Source organism: Mirounga leonina, unplaced genomic scaffold (genome assembly GCF_011800145.1).
Source record: "Mirounga leonina isolate KUSES-001 unplaced genomic scaffold, KU_Mleo_1.0 Mir_115, whole genome shotgun sequence".
NCBI lineage: Eukaryota > Metazoa > Chordata > Mammalia > Carnivora > Phocidae > Mirounga > Mirounga leonina.
The window spans coordinates 63,285,518-63,306,376 of NW_023270268.1; the positions used below are offsets into that span (position 1 = coordinate 63,285,518).

Below are 20,859 nucleotides of genomic sequence, written 5' to 3' on the forward strand. Positions count from 1 at the left end.
TGTGTGGGTGTGGGGTGTGTTGTCCTCTCTATTCAAGATGGTCTGTCTCACTTTCAGAGAGTAGATGAAAGGCATCTGCTATAGCTTGATAGAAACACCTGTGTGCACATCTGCTGTTGTGCTTTTACCTATGTATCTCATTGGCCTTCATGAGTGCGGCTTTATTACCACGTTTGAAGACCTCAGAGAGGATTATTTGCTGGCAGAGTCCCACTGCTGGCAAGTGGCAGGTGGAGATCTGGGGTGAGCTCTCTTGCATGCTGAAGCCCATGCTTTTCCCATTGGTATTTGATCAGTCCCATACCTGTACCTCATATACCTGGGGGTTGTATGTAAGCCCCCAGAGTCTTGAAGAGGGGGTAAAGGGCAGTCTCAGGGCCATGACCATTCCTAAGTGTGAAGCTCTAGAACTGCTGAATGAGCTGAAACATGTGAAGTGCTTAGAAGAGGTCCTGGCCAACAAAGTCACTAATAATAGCTATTACTGTTATCAGTAGTAGTAATATGGTTGTTTCCACATTCCTACTCTGGTGTCCTCAAAGACTGACACTTACTCTATTTCATTCTCATCTTTGCTGTTTTCTCCAGCTTGGTAATTCCCACATTTGCACTCAACTACCTCTTATTTCAGGCACTTTCTTATTTTGAGAAGGACAGTAACTTTGCACTCACAATTCACTAGAATGTGGGCAGCATGAAGGGCCCCCTGGTCTGACCTGCTCACTGATGCGCCCCAGCACCCCCAGTGGCCTTCTGAATATGTGCTTACTGGAAGCTGTCTCAGTTTTTTAAAAGAAATTTGCCGCCTCACTCTATCATCACACCTCACAGGGGACAGAGGCCTGGGAGTAGCAGAGGATGCTGAGACTCTGAGGCTGATCCTCCCGGGGGCCCACGACTGGGGTGTAGGGCAGGGTATCCACAGATACACAGTGCTGTCTCAAGGTCAGACATGTAGCACTCTGGCTCTCAAGACCCCAGTGCAGAATGAGGAATCTGGTTTTCAAATAAAGGGACGCTGCTGATTTCACACTTTTAATTATTTAATTAATGAATATTTACATTTTAAAAAAGCAGTTAAGGAACCAAGCACAGAGAGCACTGATTGTGAGGCAGAGAATGGATACATGGATCATTTCCAATGCTTCACGGATGGAAAGTTCACAGGAAACTGAGTCCCCTGAGTTCACAGTTCTCATTCTGAATACAAACCCTTCAGCCGATCCATCCTCATTTTTTTTTTTTTAACACTTTAGTTACAAACATTGTCAACCATGTATGCTTATGAGTGCTCAGCTGGGAGAAGCCTGCTTTAGCTGACAACCTCTCTTTCCAGAGCCAAAACCATGTGATTTTATTCCTGAAAGGACTCGACCTTGTTCTTAGAATAAATCCATTGTAGAATGTTGGGCTCTGGGATAAGGAGACTTGAAAACCTTGAGAGAACAGAACTCATCCAACTCTGTTTGGTGGAGGTACTCTGTCTGGACCTTCTCTGCTCTCTCTACAGGAAGGACCAGTAGGCTTTTCTTAAAAGATGGTGAATATTTTAGAATTTGCAGATCATTTGGTCACCAATGCATGTAAATGAATGGACATGGCTGTGTTTAAATAAAACTTTATTTACAAAAACAGGAGGCCCAGCCTTGGTGTGCCAAGCGCTGCAGTAGAGGTGAGGCTAGGAGTCTGAGTTCTGTCTAGAATATCAAAGTATTCTGAACGGATGTTCACTGCCAAGTATTTGTTTTTTTGTGTCAGTGACGTGCTCCAACTGCAATACTTCGGTATGAAGTTTTAGAGTGGTTTAGGAGAATATCAGTACCTTTGGCCCAGAAGAATCCAAGTAGATCTACATTAGGAGGGCATGATGTTCTATTTCTTTGTGTCAAGCAGAAGTAGGGTGACATTCACTTATGTGCATTTATTAAGAATAAACTGAACAATTATAGCAGCTTGGGGAAAGAGCAAGTAAGCCTGCATTTTGGTTGGATTGCCATCCTAGTCTCTCACTTTACAACTTCCAAATGATCAGCATGACAGATTTTCATTTACCTTATGTCTGACTATGGTTTGTAGGTTAAAAATTTAAAATAGTGTAAAGGAAAAATATTGCAATGTTAAAGATAAGTTATTTGAACTTCCATGACTAGGTGGTAGTGCTGTCAGAATGATGGCTAATTAGGCCACGCACTGTACCGCGTGTCCACACCCCGCGTGACTTTTGCAGAGTGCTGCCCTACGGAAGCTGCTATTGCAGATAGGCAATTATTGCACAGAATCTTCCAGAAAATCCACCCACCCAAGTAAAGCTGGTAGCCCCTCATCTTTGCAGAAGAATATCTTGCCTTTGAGAAGATGCAGTAGAAAGGAAACTGGCCCCAGAAACCAACAGTAAGATTTCTTGCCTGAGATTCTGTAAGTTTGGCATTTCATGAGCTCGCCCCTCCACCTCGTTTATTCACCCACCAAGCAGTTACTGAGCACCTCCACTGTGCCAGCACTGTTCCAGGCTCGGAGGATACACTCTGAACAAAACACAGCAAAGTCCCTGCCCCGTGGAGCTTACATTCAAGCAGGGGGAGACAGATGAACCCTTAAGTACACGATATCACGGTGTTCAAAACAGCTTAGAGGTATCCTGTCTGAAATCTGTTTACTGCCTCTCCTCACTTGCGGACAATGACCACGTCAAGGGAGAGGCCACGAATGAACCACAGCAATTTCACTGGTCCTGCCTCCACCATCTCTTAGACGGGTGAACTCAAGTGAGTCCTTCAACCAACCTGGGCCTCAGTTTCTGAGGAGAGGCTGGATTAAGTGACTTGTTTTTTATGAGAAGGGGAGCTTTTGGGCTTTTCTTTTTCATGGTGTTAGGAGAGCATTTTGCACAAAATCAAAAGCCAGTGCATTGACTGTTCTACAGTTGAAAAAACATGTAAAAGTAAACCATAAGAAATCCTTAGGTATTCCACGCCCACTCAACTCTCTAAATGCCAATCTAAACTTCAGAAATAGCAAATGTCTTACTTACAGCTGCTATAGAATGAAGTCATTTTACCATCTTCAGCCATCCGAGAAATTCTTTATTCATAAAGCATAGTCCCACCTCATTCGTGAAATGTTCTCTAGCTGTGACATCCTCTCCTGAGTGTGACACTCTTTCCTACTCACCCAGATTATTGACTTTATACTCCTGTTTAACCTCTTCCTAGCTCCATGAAAACAAGGATTGGGTCCTCGCTTTTTCTGAAGAATGACTCCAATGAGATTCTGTCCCAGTAATCCATACATGTGTGATCAATGCACCTACATCATGTTTTATGGGCACAGGGCTTTTGGGAACCCACATCAGCTCTTCAGGCTGGAAGAATAGTTCTGCTTAGTAACATTAGAGCTGGGGTGTACCAAAGGGAATACTACTATTCACAAAGGAAACATGGGTTTCCAGAACAATTCATAGACTAGGACAATGTGAATTAATGAAGATCCTAACCTCTTTGGAAGGCTGGTGGAATGTTAAGGCATATTTAATAGTACAAGTTAAGTAGCAAGTATACTGTAATCAATTAATTTTTCTTAAAGAAGGTAACATAGCTGAGAGCTGAATGTCAAATAAGGTCAGGCTTCTACTTATTAATTTGGTAGGAGTTATGAAGCCTCTGGTTCTCTTGAAAGACAAATTGCATTCACTGGTTTGATTTTTCAAATGGAGAAACTCAGATCTCAATCAGTCCAGCAGCTAAGGGTGATAGGAAATTTTCCAGGACTATAAGGAATCTTCTTTTCTTGTCTGGATCAGATCCCCACGGCCACCTTGGAGGCTTCTGAAGGCTGCGTGCTCTGAGTTTTATCAGCTGCTGTGTAATGAAATATCTTACATGTGTTTTCAGATTTGATCAGGTGGGCCCTATCAAAAGACCATATCTTGTCATTGCCTTCGGAGGCAAAGTAAAATCTCTGCCTCAGTAACCAAATTTACTTCCTTCCTATTGCTCTGTGGTGTTAAGATCTATAGTCTCGACATTATCAGAAGCACCCAACTTGGGCTGCTATGTACATAACGTCTACCCAGTCCTTTCAGTCACTGAAGAGGGATAAGGACCACATCCTTGCTTGGGTGAACACTCCTACGTCAGGAACAGATGGGCAGGGGCATCTCCCTGCCACCCTGAAGCACCTGGGAGCAGCATCACAACATCTTCTAGGAATAAAGAATGTCTCAAACCGTGTCCGTATGTACTATGAAGCGAGGGCAGGTCCGGCAGTCATCAGCTGCATTAGTGAGGGTCAGAGACAATTTCTGGCAACCTAGATCACAGGCACAGGTAAATTCTTGTTAGCAAAGGAAATGCATTTTGGTGTACACCATGGCATTTGTTGTTGAGCATACAGCTACCAATAAGAAGACAGTCCCTTTTTCACAAGGATAAGCAGGAGGAGTTAGAAAGCCCATCTGATGTTCAGTGCCCTTCTATCAGGACGGCAGCCCTGCCCAGCCAATCCAGAGGGTCCCTGGGGTGGATCCCAGCATGCATCAGGGCTGCCTGCAGCTGTGAGGATCTCCCTAAAGTCACTGTGCACAGTGTACTTTTCAAGGTGGAAGTCCTTGGAGCTGCAAACGAATATCACCCTTAAGTCCAAACCTCTGTGGGCACTATGGCTTCTTTGGTTCCAACGGAAGGCAGCAGGTTTTCTTCAGACAGGAAATAAAAGGGGAACTGCACTAAGAACCCACGAATCTTCTTCAGTTCTTCCTCAGCTCTAATAGGATCTTCCCTTGCTAAGATGGGCTTGGTTATAAAGTCTCTCAATTGAATTAAATTGTGTACTTCATCATTGGGAAGGCACCGGAACACCTGATTAAAACACAAATCGGAAGAAACTAGGTCATAAGTTTAAAAGAAAAGATATCCCCTTTACGGAAAATATGCATTCTGACAGACAAAATCTTTGCTAGTTTTATGCCACAGCACAGACCTGATTGAAGAGTTGTTTCTCTTATTTGCTACCAAGAGATGCCTAGATTTGCTTCCATCAAAAAAAAAAAAAAAATCATAGATCCTTCTATCTGATCTACATGAGTCATTGACTTCAGGATAAAGTCAAGCTAGTGGTATGGGAATTCCACTGATGTTAGTCCACATTCAGGTTAGGATTTTGGATTATAATTCCCCGAGTTTCACTGGAGGTTCTGGTCTAAGAGGAAAATTGCAGATTATATTGTCTCTAACTTTTCATTTTCAAAAATGTTCGTATCTGTACCTTTACTTAAAGTTATCAGTTGTACACTTATTTTGCTAACTGAAAATGAGCTTCCCATAGCAGAATACTGCCCTCCTAAATACTTCAGCATGTATTAAGAATACGGATGTGCCTATATAACCACGATAGCATTCTCACACCTCAGAAAATCCATTCCAAATCATTTACGATAACGGTCCATATTCAGACTTATCCTATGTTCCCAAAATGTTTTTTATAGCTGCTATCTACCCCGCCTCCATGAGGATCCAAAAAAGGCTGTGCACTGCATTTTTAAAATTACATTTTAAAAGACTCCATGCATATGACCTATTTGGTCGTGGCCTTGAGTCCTCAGTATGAAATAAGGCTATGTCAACTGTCATGTTTCATTAGGAATGATGATTCTCCGGGCTGGAAGGCACTCCAGCAGTCATGAAGAACACCAACACACTCTTACCCAATTTCTGATAGATGGTCAGCAGATCTCAGCTTGAAGATTTTCTATGACAGAAAGCTGGCTACTTCATGAAGTAACTTGTTCCCCTGTCGGACAACTCTTAACTCTGGTGCATTCTTTATTATAACTCATGGATAGAACTTACCAAAAGATACATTTGGCCTCCCTAACATATGGAGCTGGTTTTAAAACACCTTTCCAAAATTAGAGCTGCCCAACAAAGGACGTGTTTCATTATTAGTAAGTTCCATCATAAGGATGGACGCCATTTACTCTGCTATGTGTTAAATACATTTAAAAGACTATTCTTTATTTTCATAACTACCCCAGTGAATATTCCTCCCAGTTTATAGGAGAAGAGAGGAGGGCTCAGAAAGTCAAATCACTACATACAAAGTTCTATCACCAGCAACCGGGTGAGCTGGGTTGAACCCAGGTCTGACTCATTTTTGGATCTCATCTGCCTCTTTTATCTTTGTCACTAGACACATCCAAAGGCTGGGTAACCACCTTCTAAGGATGCTCATGATACGATCCCAGAGTCAGATGAGAGATCAGAATGCAACTAACGGCTCTGCTAAACCATAATCCATGATACTTTTTGACTCTGTTTTTTAATGTCTACAAAGAGGTATTTTATTACAACTTGGAAGTGTACTGGTTTTTTACACTCATTAAGAATACTCTGTACCAATAATATGCAGTAATAATGGTGTGCTTTGGTGATGTGATTCAATTAAAAAAGGTGGGGGGTGATATGCAAACCTCACCTTATCATAAATTGTAGCATTTCGAGCTGCCGTTGCAACCCACACCTCCTTGAAGAATTTGTCACTCACTGGATCCTGAATGTTTTCACTTGGGTCAGAAAGATAGCCAAGGACAACCCTGAAATACAAATACCTTCCAAAATGAGTAACTGAGATAAAGAAGTTTGCTGCAGGCATTGTTTCTAATGATAATGTACTTCATTATGTTCCCATTCATGTAACCCAACCACAGAAGTCCTTTTTTTTTTTTTAAGAAAATCAGAGGAAGCCATTAAAACTGTGTGTGTATAAAACCTTAGTTGCAAAACAAAACAAATCTAAGCTGTTATGATGTTTGGAAGTTTTAACTATTGGATAGACAGAAAGACCTGAATTTAGTTCCAAGAAAGTCCTGGCAATTTGGCCTAAGGGGGTGAGAACCTCTTGGAGGATAGGGTTACATTCAAAACATGGGCCAGGGGGCGCCTGGGTGGCTCAGTCGGTTGGGCATCTGACTCTGGATTTTGGCTTAGGTCATGACCTCAGGGTCCTGGGATTAAGCCCTGTGTCAGGCTCCACGCTCAGTGGAGACTCCCCTTGGGGATTCTTTCTCTCCCTCTCCCTTTGCCTCTCCTTCTGCTCTCTCTCTCTCTCTCTCTCTCAAATAAATCTTTAAAAACACACACACACACACACACACACACAACTCATGGGCCAGCAAATGGGCAAAGTCCTTTCCAAGAACTATCTCAGTAAATCCTCAACAATCTTATAAAGAAGCAACTATTATTATCTCCAGTTTACAAATAAGGGAACTAAGGCACAGAGAGATTAAGAAACTTGTTCAAGGTCTCAACCAGGATGAAATAGCCCTTTCTCCTCCCTCTCCCCCTATTTCTCTCCATTTCTTCCTCCCTCTTACCTTCCCTCCCTCCCTTCCTTCTCTTGGGCCAAGAACTATGTCAAACTCTAGGGTACAGAAATGAATACAAAAGACATGGAGCTTCCTTGGGTAATTAAATTTGATGGGTAAGATCAACAATGAATAAATAATCATCCTCAAAAAGAATGAAGTATTGTGATAAATACTGGGTGTGCTTTAAAAGTATGAGATGAGAGTAGTCAGGGAGCCTTCCCCCACCCTTCCTGTTTGCCAGACCCCACCTACCATCTTTTAGCATTCAGTGCAAGGCTTCCCCTTGATTCATGGCTCCCCCTTCTCCCATCTCCCATTCTTCTGTCTCAGTCCTCAGAGACTTCAACATTCTTCTTTTGTTCCCCCTCTGTACTTCATATATGCTTTGTTTTATCAGAACATCTACAATACTTCACTCACTTTTTGTTTTTAACAGGCTTATGTCCCACATCTAGCAGGTTAATTCTTCAAGAGAACATGACCTGGCTACTCTCATATCCCCAGAGTGCCTGGCAAAAAAGAAGCCACATACTAGATGTTATCTGACATCATCTACAAACAGCAGACTGGAAACAACAAGAAATTCTTAAGCAAAGCAAGGTAAGTTTTAGAGGTCATATACGATAAAAACCCTTATACTTATAGAAGGCCTTGGAGTTAAATAAAAAAACATTTCAACCTCAATCCTGTGAGGTACATGGCACACGATTCCCATTTTGCAGATGGGAAGCTAAAATTTGGAGACACACTACTAACAAAGCTAGATTTCAAACGGAGTCTAAAGCCCTTTCTCACATGCCTGATAGGTTCAAAGAAGATCAAAAAGGTTTATGTTACATTGAAGGCAGAAGTTAGGAAATCGGTCTTAGAAGGACTTTGGCTTTTATGCTAAGTGAAACTGGGACATATTGCAGACACTGGAGCAGACAAGTGATAGGAGCTGACTTACATAGGAAAATATGGCGACTGTACTGAGAACAGAATGTGTGGGGCAAGGGCTGTAACAGGGAGACAACTCAGGAGCTCCTGCAGTAACGTGACTGAGAGATGATGATGGCTTGGGAAGTGGAGGGGAAGGTGGAGCCAACAGGTTGTACTGACAGAGTAGGTGTACGATGTGAGAAGAAGTGAGGCATCGAGGATGACAATGGGGGTTTTGGAGTGAGCAACTAGAAGAATATGGGTGCCACTGGTTGACATGGGGAATTATGTTGGTAGAGCCAGTTTGTGGGAGAAGACCAGAAATTCAGTGTTGAACCTGTTGAGACTTTCATTAAACATTCACAGGGTAATGCAAAGTAGGCAGCTGGAGAAATGAATCTGGAGTTGAGGAGAGGGGGCCTGGCTGGAGTATAAATTTGAGAATTGTGTGTGTGTGTGTGTGTGTATATATATATATTCATAAAGCCATGGGACTTTAACTGGTGTACCAAAGGAGTGAGTTTAGACAGAGAAGAGGACCCGATGTGCCTCAGTGGGAAGGAAGAAGAGGAATAGCCATCGAACGTGGAGAAAAGCAAGGGTGTCGTATCCTGGAACCACGCGAAGTTCACCAAGGAGAACTGTGTCAAATTCAGATGAGACGGGACCACTGGATTCAACAGTGTGGAGGTCCTTCTATTGTTACCCTCTCTGTATTTAAATAAATGTGGATTGACGTCATCGTTCTTAATGGTTGCAAAATTTCCCATCATGTGAAATTTCTTCAACCAAGTATTTTATTATGACCTCTTGGATGGTTTCCAGTTTTTCATTATTCTGAACAATTTTACAATGAACATAATTTATTCATCATGCATAATACTTCGTGAATTTACAGGACTCTTTCACCAGGAAAAATTTTAGAGTTAAAATTTACTTCAAGAAATGCTGTTCCAACACAGACGCTGTAACCGTGCCTGTTCTCCCCAGTCATCCCCAACATGATTAATTCCTGAAAAAGCTCAGCCATTTTTACAAGGATAAAAGGACATCTCATTTTAGTTTTAGTCTGCACTCTTCCCACTACCTAAAAATTCTTTAAAATGAGTGGATTTGGCACCATGGGCTCACTTAGGATTTTTTAGAGTTTTATAACCTGAAAATTTTATTTCCACTTCAAATAATGTCTCCTTCAGACTACAGAAGAATAACTTTTAAAATGGATTTAAGGATGGTGTTTGCACACAGATGCTGGCTGCTCATTAAGACCTAATGCAGGGGCACCTGGGTGGCTCAGTCGTTAAGCGTCTGCCTTCGGCTTAGGTCATGATCCCAGGGTCCTGGGACTGAGCCCCGCATCGGGCTCCCTGCTCGGCGGGGAGCCTGCTTCTCCATCTCCCACTCCCCCTGCTTGTGTTCTCTCTCTCACTGTCTCTCTCTGTGTCAAAAAAATAAATAAAATCTTAAAAGAAAAAAAGACCTAATGCAAAATCTGCAGCAAATCTGAAGGACCATGCAAATTATGACAATTCATCAATTAAAACAATACCTTTGATGGGGATCAGGTCTAACCAGCTGAAAACTTAGCAAAAAGAACACTTCTGTAACTTTGCTTTTAATTTAAAAACAAGAGATGACACAATGTGTCCACCAAATTATAAGTTAAGAGCAAATTGTAAGTTAAGTCTACAACAGGTAATTTTTAGTAATAAATTACTTTCCCTGTCAGTTTTCTCATGTTAAAATGCACAGTAAAATGAAATTCTCTGGATCTTCTTTTGGGGACTAAGGTGAGAGAAAACTCATCTGATTTAATGTAGGTGTGTATAATGGGAATTATTTACTCGTTCATTGTTTATGCATTGGTGGAACAGGAGAAAAACTGCAGAAAATAGTTCCTGGTCTTTCCATTCCTCATGTCTATTGCTTAACATGATTCTGAGCTCTACTTGGGTGGATAATGGTTTCTGTTGAGTGATGGTTAGATCTGTACAGTTGGATAATTTTCCAGGACTTAATGAACTGTTCGGCACATAGTTGTGACATTCAGTGCAGTATCCTGATGTTGACTCTATTTAGAATTGATTTCACATTGAAATGTGTCTCTCTATTTCTATTCAAAAATAACCCAGATGGAAAATGGATTGAAGCTGCATTTTTTTTTCTAGTGAGAAAATGGCTGTATCCTAGGCCCTGATATTATCTTTGATAACATTTCCTAATAAAATCAACATGAGGTTTTTTGTGGCGCTTTTTAATATATTAGCTGTGTTTGCCATTGAGGCAAAGTGAAAAATGATTGTTTGCGAACAAATGCCTCTTTAAGACAGTTTGAAAATTGTCAGTAAAGTAAAAGCACCTAAGAATATGCTTAGCCTCAAATGTATAAGATCAGCATAAAAAAGTTAAAATAAAACTCTAACGGTTCCTGAAGAGCAACACCCCCATTAATGAAAACCCTAGAGCTTTATTAAAGAAAAATTCAAAAAGAATTTGAATACATTGAAGCCTATACTTTGTTCAAGAGGATGACTCAACATTATAGATATGTTAATTCTTTTTATATTAATCTACAAATCTACTGTAATTTCAATAACAATAACAAAAAAAATGGAGAACATGAATAAATAATTCTAAAGTTCATGTGGAAGAGTGAATGTTTAAGAGTAGCCAAGATTATTCTGCCAAAGAATATTGATTTGGGAAGTGGGGTGGCAAGAAGCAGTAAATAAAGCACACAGACACAATGATTAAAGTGGTGTCACACTGGGATGCAAGTAAGCAGATTATAATACACCTGATGGAGAGACTAGAGATGAGTGAGGATATATAGCAATGCGGTGTATCATAAGGAGGCATTGCATGTTAAGCAAAGAGTACTGCACATCATTCAGTTCTGGATCAACTGGTAGGCTGTGTGGGGGAGGGGGAATGTTAGAGTCCCTATACCTCATTTCTTACATTAAAATAAATTGCAGATGTTAAATGTAAAAAGCAGTATCAAATAAGTACTAGAAGAAAATACAGTATTTGATCTTGGGTTGGGGAAACTATACTAAGCATGCAAGAAAAGGAGGCAAAAAGCCTGGATAGATTTGATTAATAAGATTTTGAGTTTCCCCCAAATACTCTAAATATGATTCAAAGGCAATTGACAAATCAGATTTGGAACCAGTGTGACAAAAGAATTAGCCTCGTAGATACTTAAATTACTTATAAATCATTCAAAGAAAGGGAAACATTCCAACAAAATGGACAAAAGACATGAATAGCCAGGTAATTTCTAAAAGAACAATTACAAGAACAATATGGCTAACGAACACATTTTTTTTGAACCCTCAAAAGTGCAAATTAATGAAATTCCATTTGAAATCCAACAAATTGGCAAAGATTAAATAAAATAATAGAACTCAGTGCTGGTAAAGACAGGAGGAATAAGCCCTTGAAAGCACTACTAGCAAGACAGCAAGAAGTCAGAGGGTAAAGGAAGCGGCACAACTGCCTTGGATTAGAAATTCCATAGTTAGGATTTAGCTAAGGAAACAATTAAGAAGGTAAAGAAGATGCTATCTACAAATATATCAACTTATTTATTTATTTTAAAGATTTTATTTTTAAGTAATCTCTACAGCCAACATGGGGCTTGAATTCTCAACCCCAAGATCAAGAGTCCGCTCCACTGGCTGAGCCAGCCAGGCATCCCCATATCCACTTTTTTACATCCATGAAATACCTGACTATCAGTGAGGTATTGGTTAAAGCAGTTATAGCATACTCACATGATGTAATACAATGCGGCCATTAAATGTTATAGAAGAATACTTAATGACACAAAACTATGTAACATTATTTAAATAATAAAGAACTTCCTAGGACTGCAAGCTCCTAATTATGTTTTAAAAAAGAAATACAGTATAGGAATATATATGTACTGACCAAAGGGGAATGATAGACAGCAAATGTTAAAGCTGCTAGCTCTGGGCAGTGGGATTACAGATGAATTTAATTTTCTTATTGCTTAACTGTATTTGCCAAATTTTCTACCACAAAAATAGGTTGTAATCAGAACCACCTACACCTTTATCATTATTATATATTTAGAAAGTTATAAAGGACATCTCTGACTGTACTGCATGTTTAAATGAAGATTACACAATGGGACTTAAAAATATGAAGGAGAATAAATGTGAAGATGCCACAGAACCAGAGCCAAAGACCAGTGATAATTTCTTTGCCACTCCTGGCCTCCAGCAGTTGAACAAAAATGGTGCCGACTATATGGATTCTCCCTTGGCACCTACATTCTGCACTCCTGGTTTGGAAATTCCTTCTACAAAGAACAGTACAGCTTTGGGGTTCACAAATTATCCATTATCAAAAACAAATAGTTCATCAAATGATTTAGAAATGAAAGACTGTACATCATTAGTTTTAAATTCAGACAGGTGTTTTGAGAGTTTTGCGGATCCCTCTTCTCCTGTAATTTCTTCTTATGAGAATCTGTTGAGAACACCTACACCTCCAGAACTGACTACCATTCCAGAAGATATTCTCCAGATTTTATCAAACTACAACTCAAACCTAGTAACTCCAGTAGCAGTGAAAGCCGTGCCACCCAGCAAAGGGTTCCTCATTAAATACGAAGGACCAAACATCTGAGGTGTTGGCAATAAAGCAAATTGGTGAAGAAATTCTAGTGGATCCACCCATTGTAGAAACTGAACAGAAAGATGAAAGCAGAGCTGGACTTACTTTGTTATTCACATTGCCCTACATCTTCCCCGTTTTTAAAAACCAACCCATATTAAAGACAAACATGGACACTGGTGTCATAATGTGGATTGTTTGTTTGTTTGTTTGTTTGTTTGTTTAAGTGGGCTCCATGCCCAATGTGGGGCTTGAACTCATGACCCTGAGAACAAGAGTGGCCTGCTCTACTGACTGAGCCAGACTGGCGCCCCTGTTATTATATGCTGTTTATTGAGATTTGATTTAGTCTAACCTCGGTCTTACAGTTTTCAAAGATCATTACTATTTCATTGATTTCACATTGACCCTGCCTAATCTGACAGAATGGCTGAGTAACATTAGGAAGCAGGGTGAATAATTTAAAATTTTTAAATGTTACTCAGGCAAGGCCACCCTGATCTTAAGGTGGCATTGCTGTCAGCTGGAGCTGGGCTTCTCCCCTGATTCTGGCTCTGCCCTGGTCCTGTCTCCTCTCACAACTGTCCGAGAGCCTTTCACACCATTTATTTCAGCAGTGCTTTTAAGACTGTTGTCTACAAATAGCAGCTTAAATAACTTGAGGAAAAGGGAGGAATCTGCAGGTCTGGGTAGCTGTACCACAGAAGGTCTCAGTTGGAAACAGGGACTCACCTGTCAGGCTGTGGGTTTTTCTTGTTTTTACTCCCTGCTTTTTACTTCATGTCAGTTTTATCCTCTCAGATCAGCTCTTTCCATCACATGGTTGATGATCTCTCCAAGCGCCCTCTCCAGCTTGACCACCCAGCAGACCCTGAGCCTCCATCTGGAAGGTTCTGATGACTCTTACTGGGCCTGGTGCCCTTCTATGGATTGTCACCTGAGTGCGCAGGAGGCAGGAGACCCTTACCTCTCGAGCCTTCCGATAGCTTCGGGCTGCCCTGTCCATCGAGTCCAGGATTCTTCCCATTTAAGTATAAGCGGGAAGTAGTTCTAAGTTCATGCAAGTAATGTTGGTGACTCCAGATTACAGCCAAAGGGAAAATAAGGACCTAGCCTATTGCAAAGACCAATTAAAAATTTGCAAAGAAACAGTTTGCAAGTATCATGACAAGGCACTTCAAAGGCTTTGGTTTGGGAAATTTGATGCAGTAAAGACTACCCTCTTTTGGGACACCTGGGTGGCTCAGTTGGTTAAGCATCTGCCTTCAGCTCAGGTCATGATCCCAGGGTTCTGGGATGGAGCCCCGCATTGGGCTCCCTGCTCAGCAGGGAGCCTGCTTCTCCCTCTGCCTGCTGTTCCCCCTGCTTGTGCTCTAACAAATGAATAAATAAAATCTTTAAAAAAAAAAAAAAGCTCACTGCTTTAAAGAGAATACTTAAGTTCTCACGAAACCGAAAAGACTGGTTTACACAAAGAAATATTTGCTTCCTCATAGATGCTGCAGTAGCAATCAGTGGGCTGATTAACAGGGTACTAATTTTAATCTCTTCCCCGCTAAACAAAACAAATTAACACTAGAAGCTAATTGAAATATCAATGGTTTGGAAAAAAAAGTCTTACTGGCAAAACAATTAGTAACGATGGCAACAAATACAGCCATAAGAATCTTGAGGAAGTACTGACAGTCAGATTTTGAGGGATGGATTTGCCGAGCTCCTGGGGCAGAGAGAGCAGAATGACCCCTCTCTGGAATGGAAGGAACTGAAGCTTATCTTGCTTCTCAAAAGCTGGAGCCTGGGCGGCTAGATAGGAGGGAAATGGCGGCCAGCATTTGCAGGGAGTGGAGTACCCACGAGGCGCCTACCTGCCAGTGAACCCGTGTCCAAGCTCATTCATGCCAACAGGGTTAAAACAACGGTGCTGTGAAGCATTTTGTGCTGCTTCATCTTTCCCCAAATAGCTTAAAGCCTCGTCAGGACCGATTGCTGCATCTCACTGTGGAGGCCACAGGGAAAACCCATCCCTGGCGGATGCAGCTCTAGAATCATGGACTGGGGGGCTCACTGCGAAGGCCGAGGCGTAGGACAGTGCTCGGGGTGTTCCATGGACCATGAGCAAAGTGACAGGATTGGGGCTAGATTCTAGAAGGATCACTCTGACCACTAAGACTAGATTACAGGGCCTGGGGTGGGGCCAGTTAAAGCCCAGCCCCGGAAAGTTCTCAGAAACATTAAGGGAATGAAGGACTCATTTAGGGCCCCCCAGCCCTTGCTGCTCCACCCAGTGTTCTCTCAGCTTGAGCAGAGATCAGTGTAGAACTCACATCTTCTTGGAGAAGATCAAGAATCTTTTGTGTCTGGGGCTGAAGTTTCCAAACTTCACCATCAGCAGTCATTGGCACCCTCCTTTAATACCTTCTCTTACATCCCTGTATTATTGGGACTATAATTTTAAAAAATGGACTCACTTTAAAAAACTTAAATAGGGGTGACTGAGTGGCTCAGTTGGTTAAGTGCACAACTCTTGGTTTTGGCTCAGGTTGTGATCTTGGGGTCGTGGGATCGAGCCCCCAGTCAGGCTCCACACCCAGCATGGAGTCTGCTTGAGATTTTCTCTCTCCTGCTCCCTCTGTCCCTCCCCCCACTCACTCTCTCTTTAAAATCAATAAAATCTTAACAAAAACACAGACACTAGTGGGGTTGACCTGGCCTGGCCCTAAATCAATGAGTAAATTTAAAATGCTATTTTTCTTGATTACACATAAAAATAATAAAAATGATTAAAACAGAAAATATGCCCCACGGAAAGTCGTTTTGCACACTACTGGTGATTTGCATCCCATACTCTGGGAGACGCCGTTTTAGACAAAGAAGAACCTAGGGATGACGTGTGCTCAGGGTGGGAAACCACGCAGTGAAACCACGTGAGAGGGACACAGCTCTGGGGCGCCCACCTGAAGCACTGCAGCCGAAGTCCCTGGGCAAAGCGGCCAGCCTGGTACTCCTCTCCATCCATCACTGAAGGGACCGTCTCCGTGTCCTGCACAATGACAGCCACTTCACTGTCACGCTTTCCCAGCATGCTTCGGTCGTTTATGTTGGCAGAGCCTGTAACAGGAAACAGCGACGTGGAACAATCTTCTCGGCAAAGCACTGTCGGTTGCCTACCCCGCTCAATTCTTCCTTGCTAAGAAAACCTTAATTTTGTTCAGCTTATCAACAGATGCTGAGTTCTGGGAAGGGGAGGCCCCCCCTAACCCAGGCATACGTCTTGAGCAGTCTAAGCCAGCTATGGTAATTTTGTGACTTTTACCCATGACTGGCTTAGGAATGGGCACTTGACATCATTGTAGCCAGTGTGACATGAAGAAAAGTCTGCTGGGGGCTTCTGAAAAAGTCTATCTCCTTATAAACAGACACCAGACTGGGATGCCGTCTCTTCCAGCCTTTTGATATTTTGGTTTGGATGTTGGATGAGGCCATGATTCCAGGAGCTGCTGCAGCCATTTTGTAACCACTAGGGGACAAGCAGACCAGCTGAAGACAGCAGAGCAGAAAAAAGAAAGACCCTGGGTCTTCAAGTCATTGAACTTGCCAACTTTCTTACCTGCTGGTATGTGAAATAATACATTTTCCTTATTGTTTCACATACTTTTAGCTGAATTTTCTATCTGGTGGCTCAAAGGATTCTAACTGATATAATCATTAAGCACACAAAGAAAAGACACACCGGTTCAATTTGGTCAGCTTTTAGACTTACTCTGCAGAGTCTAATGACTTAACCCACGGCCATATAATTATGAATGTCAAAACCCCAGAGTAGCTTCACAATCAAGAGTCCACTCTCAAATACGGATTAGCATTAGTGGCTTTGGTTTTTACATTCTCTTGCCTCACTTGTGTGGCATGCCAACAGCTTCTGTATCAACTTCCTTCCATTCTATTTTTAAATCCAAACGAGCTGAGAATGTTGACTTTCACATGTGAAGGGCAAGTATTTTAATATTAGTTCAACCTATGTTTTCTCCACTCTGCTGTGTATTCAGAAACCTCAGCACGTTTTTCTGCATTCATTTTTTGAATTCATGCTTTTGGATTCATGCCTTTGAATCCTTGAGGTGTCCTACGAACTACAGAAGGAACCCGGCTCTTTTTTCTTCCTCTTCCCCTAGTCACACATTCCACTGCTTTGGCAGAAGGGTTGGACTGAACAGGAGCAAGAGGTGACCCTCTGGGATGGAGACAGTCAGGTTGTAAGGTGATAGTACAGCCCTGCCCTGAACCCAAATGGCAGCCTGTTGTACATGAGAAAAAGCTGGCCCTTCCTAAGGAGAGTTTACTGCCATCTGCCGCAATCCTGTCCTGTACTTTACTTAATACGCAAATCTATGCTAACTGTGGATGTGAGTGGTGCCCCACAGTGGCCCTGGGTGAAAGAGAAAGGATGGAGCACCTCACAGAAATCTGGGAGCTCTACCGGAGCTCTTTGTAAGGTGGGAACGATTGACACTTTGTTTTGTTAGCAACTAATCGTCTTTTACACATGCACTTACATTTTGATGATGCTATAAAATTTGCAGCCGTATCTTTGGGCTTCACAGTTGGCCCAGCACTCATTTGGACAAAGTCATTTAGTCTTTCTCACCTTTAATTGGATCTTTTATAAATTGAGATCATAATATAGATCTTTTTCTTTTAAAGAAGGGTTTTTTTTTTTAAAGATTTTTCTTATTTGACAGAGGAAGAGAGAGAGAGCATACACAAGCAGGGGGAGTGGCAGATGCAGACTCCCCACTGAGCAGGGAGCCCGACATGGGGCTCAATCCCAGGACCCTGAAGCTGAAGGCAGACACTTAACCGACTGAGCCACCCAGGCGCCCCGATAATATAGATCTTGTAGGGTTCTTGTGAGAAGTAAGATCATGTGAAAGAACTTACTAATTTATAAACTGCTCTACAGTGTTAAATATTATTGGCATTACTATCAGATACTCTGTTAAGGCTACAACATCTAGAGGACACTGCCATAGGAAGGGGCAATTTACTGGCATGTAGCATTTGTTTGAGACCAGCCTCCTCTCTGGGTTCATCACATCCCGCCCCGCCCCGCCCCGCCCCGCCAGGTGTGTGAGCCAGAGGAGGAGAGGAACAGAGTGCCCACAGTGCTACTGCGGGCATGTACTACCTCGGGGCCTCCAGAGGCTTCTCTCGGGCTGGGGGTGCTGGGCTCCATGGACATTGCTGCTCTTCACTGTCAGGAAAACTGGGGACGTGAGGCCCCAGGAAAGTCTCCTCCATACACACACACACACACACACACACACGTTCACACCCGTCCCTCAGTCTCCCTCCTCCCACTACGGTGGGCTCCACATCCCAAAGGAAGGAATAGATTCCTGGCATTCTGGGCTGGAGTTCTTAGACTGTGGTCCTTGTACATCAGCAGCCCATCTGGAGTTACCCAGAGCACTGAATCTCAACCGTGTAGGATAAGTGAGTTGGCTACTATTTAACAGGAATGAGAAGAAAAGGATGAGGGGATTTTAGATGGACTTAATAAATGAGATGCTGAAAATGAGATACTGGTGTAATGTTACCTCCATTGTTACTGTTAAATGGTCCCATATTCTGAAAATCAAATTCAGAACAGCAGATATATTATTATCCCATTTCTATATAACATATGAGGAAAAAGAGAAAGGGCTCTAGAAAGATTCACACTGAACTGTTAAGAGTGGTGGGTTCTTTCTAGCAAAGAGGGATTTTTGACCTTTTATTCAGTATGTGTCCTTAGAGTTTGAATTGTTTGCAACAAATATGCTTTGTATTCTATGTGTTACTTTTTATGATAACTGCAATCCCTTGTTTTTATTAGGACATTGCCCCGATAATTTAAAACCACTTAATTTTTAGGGGTGCCTGGGTGGCTCAGTCGGTTAAGCGTCTGCCTTCCGCTCAGGTCGTGATCCCAGGGTGTTGGGATGGAGCCCCGCATCGTGCTCCCTGCTCAGCAGGAGGTCTGCTTCTCCCTCTCTAATAAATAAGATCTTTTAAAAAAAGAAATAAAACCACTTAATTTTTAGATTTTCTAAGTCTGCTTTTAGGGAACATTTTAAACATTGTGAGATATAGCAAAATACAAAAGAATATATGAAAACATATATGTACAATTTAGTCAATAATAAAATAAATATCACTGAATTTATTCACCCAAGCTGAAAAGCAGAACATTACCACATCTCAGAAACCCTCAGGTGTCTTCCCATGCAGGCCTTTCCCCATCACGAGAGAGATTTTATATAGAATTTTGTGTTCATCATGCTCTGCATGTTTTCCTAGTCAAAGAAATAGTTTGCTTTTGACTTGTCTTTAAATTGCATAAATGGACCCATCTAGTAGATAATCTTTTGAGATTTGCTTCTTTCATTCAATAGTGTATCTTCGGGATTTATCTGTGTCTGATCGCAATGCATTATTTTCCTCAAATGAGCACAGCAGGATTTATTCATTCTAAATCTGTTGGTGGATGCTCGGGTTGTTTCTAGTGTTGTCTATGATGCACACTTATGCTCTCCATATGTTTCCTGGTGTGCATATGTGGGACTCTGCCTGGGCTCTGTCCATAGGAGTGGAGTCCCGGGTGCTCCTTGGCCTCGTCAATACCTGGATTGTCCAACTTTTACATTTTTGCCAATTGGTATTTTGAAAAACTGTTGCCTCATTAGATTAATGAGGATGAATATCTTTCAAATGTTTATGGGCCTCAGGTATGTCCTCTTTGCTGACATTCCTACACAATTCCTTTGCCCCTTTTCCTTCGGATGGTGTCTTTGTTTCTTGGTTTATAGTAGTTTTTTATAGGTTCTGAATATTAAGTGTGTTGCAAATATCCTGTTTTCAGCTTATGGTTTATCTTTTTATTCTCTTTATAGTGCTTTTTAATGAATGGGTTCTGAATTTTAATGCAGTTGCATTTATCTGTCTTTTCCCTTTTGGTTTGTGTTTTTTAAAAAATGTGACTCTTTCTGGGGTAGGCAGAATAACGGCCCCCAAAGATGACCACGTCCTAATCCCCAAAGCCTGTGAATATGTTATGTTAGACGGCAAAGGGGAGTGAAGGTTGCTAACCAGCTGGCCTCAAAACAGGGTGATTGGCCTGGATCCAGGTGGGCCCAATATAATCAAAGAGTCTTTAAAAGTGAAGGGGATTCAGAGGGAGATGTGGTTACAGAAGTATGGTTGGGACTTTTGGGAACCTTCAAAGAGATGTCACATTGCTGCGTTCAAAGATGGGGAAAGGGGGCCCTGAGCCAAGGGATGCTGACAGACAGGCTCTGGCGCTGGAAAAGGCAAGGAATTGGATTCTCTCTGGAAGCCCCCAGGAAGGAACGTGGTCCTGCTGACCCCCTGGTTTTAGCCCAGGGAGACCCACGTTGGATTTCTAACCTACAGAACTGCTGGATAATAAATTTGTTTGGTTTAAGCCACTAAGTTTGTGGCCGTTTGTCACAGCGGCTACAGACAACGAACACACCAACTCTACCTTGCTTCAGCTTGGTTGTTTTTAAGGAAAACGACTCTCCTATTGAGCCCAAATGGGCTACTTAGTGCTTTCTACCCACTGGTGTTCCCTGTACCTCCAGTTCAGAAGTTCTCAGCTCAGACTGCATGTGAGCAGCACCCAGGAGGCTCTTTAAAAAAATACTGGTGCCGAAAACAAAAATAAAAACACCTTGATGCCTGGGCCCCAAACTGGACCGATTAGTCAGAATCTCTGGAAGTAGGAACCAGACATTAGTATTTTTCCCCCAGTACCACTCCATCCCTTTATCCATTAATGCATCTTTTATGGGGGAATCTATTTTTTTTTAATGATTTTATTTATTTATTTGAGACAGAATGAGAGAGAGAGAGAGAGCTCATGA

General features: G+C 42.0%; 1 protein-coding gene across 5 annotated transcripts in view; it reads right to left on the reverse strand.

Moving 5' to 3' along the window:
* Positions 1–1,022: 1,022 nt before the first annotated feature.
* The window catches only part of PLD1 (phospholipase D1), a 191,977-nt gene continuing 172,140 nt past the window's right edge, over positions 1,023–20,859 (reverse strand). For 3 of the 5 annotated variants that reach the window (XM_034998938.1, XM_034998936.1, XM_034998937.1), the window contains exons 25-27: positions 15,889–16,042; positions 6,472–6,589; positions 4,632–4,856 (exon numbers count right to left, since the gene is read on the reverse strand). In XM_034998938.1, coding sequence (XP_034854829.1) covers positions 4,632–4,856; positions 6,472–6,589; positions 15,889–16,042 — 497 coding nt within the window. Of the gene's footprint in view, positions 4,857–6,471; positions 6,590–15,888; positions 16,043–20,859 lie in introns of all 5 variants that reach the window. The other 2 variants (XM_034998945.1, XM_034998928.1) reach the window with 1 other exon arrangement.